Source organism: Mustelus asterias, unplaced genomic scaffold (assembly GCF_964213995.1).
Source record: "Mustelus asterias unplaced genomic scaffold, sMusAst1.hap1.1 HAP1_SCAFFOLD_334, whole genome shotgun sequence".
NCBI classification, from domain to species: Eukaryota; Metazoa; Chordata; class Chondrichthyes; order Carcharhiniformes; family Triakidae; genus Mustelus; species Mustelus asterias.
In genome coordinates, this window is record NW_027590296.1 from 492,501 (window position 1) to 497,500 (window position 5,000).

The 5,000-nt window shown below is 48.9% G+C and overlaps 1 protein-coding gene across 1 annotated transcript in view; it reads left to right on the plus strand.

Moving 5' to 3' along the window:
- The first annotated feature begins 217 nt into the window (after positions 1–217).
- Positions 218–5,000, plus strand: part of LOC144486423 (neural cell adhesion molecule 1-A-like) — an 11,828-nt gene continuing 7,045 nt past the window's right edge. Inside the window, exon 1 of the mRNA XM_078204460.1 lies at positions 218–325. Within this exon, the coding sequence (XP_078060586.1) occupies positions 268–325 (58 nt within the window). The 5' untranslated portion in view covers positions 218–267. The remainder of the gene's footprint in view (positions 326–5,000) is intronic.

The window sequence follows — 5,000 nt, forward strand, 5'->3', positions numbered from 1 at the left end:
CTGTTAGTGGGGAGGAAGAATGTCTGGCGCCTGCCACAGCCGATACAAGGGGAAGATTTGTAAGCTGCTCTCCTAATGGGATCCCGAAACGTGCAGGAGATGGAGAGATAAGAGTGTTCCAGGATGGCGGGGTGGGGAGAGGAAGGAAGTCTCGGTGTTTCTCTGGAAGTGTGTGGGCATAAATAGGCAGCGAATGAGAGCACACACACAGTCCGAGAGCCCGTCACAATCTCCACTAGCATCTCGTATCAGAGAATCAGAGAGAGGATGACTCTTCAAGCAAGGATCTACACCTGCCTTCTCTTACTGGGCAGCAGCATTGCAGGTACGATCACCCGACCAATATCAGTGTGTGTTAGACAACAGGAACGCTCTGAGCATCAGTCAGTGCTCACCACTGGCAAGAGAAAGCAACATGCCTGAGGACTGGGAGCAGTTTAAAACTCAGCAAAGGAGGACCAAGGGATTGATTAAGAAGGAAAAATAGAGTATCAAAGTAAGCGAGCGGGGAATCATAAAAACTGACTGTAAAAGTCAGGAATGTAAAGTTAGGAATGTAAAGAGAAAAGGATTGACAGAAATGAAAGTAGCCTCTTACAGTCAGAAACGGGAGAATTCACAACGGGGAATAAAGAAATGGCCGAGGAATTAAATTTGTACTTTGCTTCAGTCTTCACAGAGGAAGACATGAATAATGTACCAGACATTCTGAGAGAAATATGTTTTAGTGAGGAGCTGAAGGAAATCTGCATTAGTAGAGAAATGGTTTTGTGGAAATTGATGGGATTGAAGGTGGATAGATCCCCAGGTCCTGATAATCCTCATCCCAGAGTACTTAAGGAAGTGGCCCTGGAAATAGTAGATCCATTGGTGGTTATTTTCCAAAATTCTTTGGACTCTGGAATAGTTCCTACAGATTGGAGGGTAGCGAATGTTAACCCGCTATTCAAAAAGGGAGGGAGAGAGAAAACAGGGAACTATGGACCAGTGAGCCTAACGTCGGGACTGGGGAAGTTGCGAGAGTCCATTATCAAGGATTTCATAACTCAGTATTTGGAAGGCAATGGTATAATCAGACAAAGTCAGCATGGATTTACAAAAGGGAAATCATGCTTGACGAATCTATTGGAATTTTTTGAGGATGTAACTGATAGAGTTGACCGAGGAGAACCAGTGGATGTGGTTTATTTAGATTTTCAGAAGGTTTTCGACAAGGTCTCACATAACAGCCTACTATATAAAGTTAAAGCACATGGGATTGCAGGTAACGTCTTGAGACGGATAGAAAGCTGGTTAGCAGATAGGAAACAAAGAGTTGGCATAAATGGGTCTTTTTCTGATTGGCAGTCAGTGACGAGTGGGGTTCTGCAGGTATCTGTGCTCGGGCCCCAACTGTTCACATTATAAATGATTTGGAAGAGGGAACTGAATGTATTATCTCCAAATTTGCAGATGATACAAAGTTGGTTGGGAGGGTGAGCTGTGAGGAGGATGCAGAGATGCTTCAGTGTGATTGGGACAGGCTGAGTGTGTGGGTAACTGCATGGCAGATGCAGCATAATGTGGATAAATGTGAGGTATCCACTTTGGTAGCAATAATAGGAAGACAGATTATTATTTTAATGGGTGTAAATTGAGAGAGGCGGATTCTCAGCGAGACCTTGGTGTCCTCGTACATCAGTTGCTGAAAGCAGGCGTGCAGGTACAGCAGGCAGTAAAGAAGGCAAATGATATGTTGGACTTCATAGCGAGAGGATTTGAGTATCGGGATAGGGATGTTTTGCTGCAATTGTACAGGGCGTTGGTGAGGCCACACCTGGAGTATTGTCTGCAGTTTTGGTCTCCTTATCTGAGGAAGGATGTCCTTGCTATAGAGGGAGCACAGCGAAGGTTTACCAGGCTGATTCCTGGGATGGCAGGTCTGTCATATGAGGGGAGACTAAGTCGGTGAGGATTATATTCACTGGAGTTTAGAAGAGTGAGAGGGGATCTCATAGAAACTTATAAAATTCACACAGGGTTAGACAGGGTGGATTCAGAAAGAATGTTCCCGATGGTGGGGGAGTCCAGAACTAGGGGTCAGAGTTTGAGGATAAGGGGTAAACCTTTTAGAACTGAGGGGAGGAGGAATGTCTTCACCCAGAGGGTGGTGAATGTGTGGAATTCACTCCCACAGAAAGTAGTTGAGAAAATGTGTGATTTGAGGAAGAAATTAGATTTTGCTCTTGGGGCCGAAGGGATCGAGGGATATGGGGGGGAAGGGGGAATCAGGATATTGAATTCAATGATCAGCCATGATCGAAATGGATGGTGGAGCAGCTGGAAGGGCCGAATGGCCTCCTCCTGCTTCTAGTTTCTGTGTTTCTAATTGGCAATCCGTCACACCGCTCTAAAATTTACCACAAATCTTTCAGAATGGCCAATAGATTGCTGACCTTTCTTGGATTTGATTTATTGTTGTCACGTGTACTAACATACAGTGAAAAGTATTGTTTCTTGCGTGCTATACAGACAAAGCATACCGTTCATAGAGAAGGAAAGGAGAGAGTGCAGAATGTAGCGTTACAGTCATAGCTAGGGTGTAGAGAAAGATCAATTTAATGCGAGGTAGGTCCATTCAAAAGTCTGACAGCAGCAGGGAAGAAGCTGTTCTCGAGTCGGTGGGTCCGTGACCTCAGACTTTTGTATCTTTTTCCCAACAACTCAAAACATGAAGTCTGTCTGTCCCTCCGCAGATCTTGCCACGATTATTTACAAATTATGTTAATGACTTGGACCAGGGAAGTGAATGTACTGTTGGCAAGTTTATAGATGACACAAAAATAGGTGCGAAGGCTGTCTCCCTCTCCCTGTCTCTCTCTCTCTCTCTGTATCTCTCTCTATCTGTCCGTCTCTCTCTCTCTCTCTGTCTGTCTCTTTCTCTTTGTGTCTCCCTCTGTGTCTCTCTCTGTGTCTGTCTCTATCTCTGTGTCTGTCTCTCTCTGTTTCTCTCTCTCCCTGTCTCTCTCTGTCTCTCTCTCTCTCTCTCTGTCTCTCTCTATCTCTCTCTCTCTCTCTCTACCTCTTTTCTCTGTCTCTCTCTCTATCTCTATCTCTCTCTCTCTACCTCTTTTCTCTGTCTCTCTCTCTCTCTCTCTGTCTCTCTCTCTATCTCTCTCTCTCTCTCTCCGTCTCTCTATCTCTCTCTGTCTCTCTCTCTCTGTCTGTCTGTCTCTCTCTCTCTCCCTGTCTCTCTCTGTCTCTCTCTCTCTCTCTCTCTATCTCTCTCTCTCTACCTCTTTTCTCTGTCTCTCTCTCTCCCTCTCTCTGTGTGATTCTATCGTTCAGGGCTATGTGCCCAGTGCTGGTCGATGGGATGAGCCGGGAGGTCAGGTGTTTCTCGCGTGTTGGTACAGACCCGATGGGCAGAAGGGTACGATTCTCTGATTCTCACCTCACACACCCACCTGTTTCCAGTTTGGAGTCGGAGATACCCGCGTGTTTTCCCCATGTCTGACCTCCTCTGGACCCTCTCCCGCCTGCCCTGCCCATTGCGGGAGGGACTATCAGGGACGGAGGTTGCATTCCATTGGCGATCCCGGTCAGTGCTTCCCATTCTGGGTGAAATCCCTTTGTCCGTCCTTCCCAGCACTGCCTGCTCTCACTTTACAGCTGTCTCCGGGAGAAGTGCTCTGTCTGCGGCGGAATGGGGGGTGTGACTGAGACAAAGAGAGATTAGGAGTGATTGCAGTCTGCGTGGAGCTAATTTTAACCCAATCATTGTCCCGCTGACTGATCACACACAACCCGCAGTCAACTCAGTGCCCTCTACCGCTCTGTAATAGGGAAAGATTATAAAACTGGGCTTCTCACCCTCTCTGCCAGTGACCCTGCGACACAGAGGAGTCTCTCCGTCAGGGACCCCTGTTACAGAGGGAGTCTCTCCGTCAGTCTCTCCCTGTTACAGAGGGAGTCTCTCCGTCAGGGACCCCTGTTACAGAGGGAGTCTCTCCGTCAGGGACCCCTGTTACAGAGGGAGTCTCTCCGTCAGGGACCCCTGTTACAGAGGGAGTCTCTCCGTCAGTCTCTCCTTGTTACAGAGGGAGTCTCTCCGTCAGTCTCTCCCTGTTACAGAGGGAGTCTCTCCGTCAGTCTCTCCCTGTTGCAGAGGGAGTCTCTCCGTCAGTCTCTCCCTGTTGCAGAGGGAGTCTCTCCGTCAGTCTCTCCCTGTTACAGAGGGAGTCTCTCTGTCAGTCTCTCCCTGTTACAGAGGGAGTCTCTCCGTCAGGGACCCCTGTTACAGAGGGAGTCTCTCCGTCAGTCTCTCCTTGTTACAGAGGGAGTCTCTCCGTCAGTCTCTCCTGTTACAGAGGGAGTCTCTCCGTCAGTCTCTCCCTGTTGCAGAGGGAGTCTCTCCGTCAGTCGCTCCCTGTTGCAGAGGGAGTCTCTCCGTCAGTCTCTCCTTGTTACAGAGGGAGTCTCTCCGTCAGTCTCTCCCTGTTGCAGAGGGAGTCTCTCCGTCAGTCGCTCCCTGTTGCAGAGGGAGTCTCTCCGTCAGTCTCTCCTTGTTACAGAGGGAGTCTCTCCGTCAGTCTCTCCCTGTTGCAGAGGGAGTCTCTCTGTCAGTCTCTCCCTGTTACAGAGGGAGTCTCTCTGTCAGGGACCCCTGTTAAAGAGGGAGTCTCTCCGTCAGTCTCTCCTTGTTACAGAGGGAGTCTCTCCGTCAGTCTCTCCCTGTTACAGAGGGAGTCTCTCCGTCAGTCTCTCCTTGTTACAGAGGGAGTCTCTCCGTCAGTCTCTCCCTGTTGCAGAGGGAGTCTCTCCGTCAGTCGCTCCCTGTTGCAGAGGGAGTCTCTCCGTCAGTCTCTCCTTGTTACAGAGGGAGTCTCTCCGTCAGTCTCTCCCTGTTGCAGAGGGAGTCTCTCTGTCAGTCTCTCCCTGTTACAGAGGGAGTCTCTCCGTCAGGGACCCCTGTTAAAGAGGGAGTCTCTCCGTCAGTCTCTCCCTGTTAAAGAGGGAGT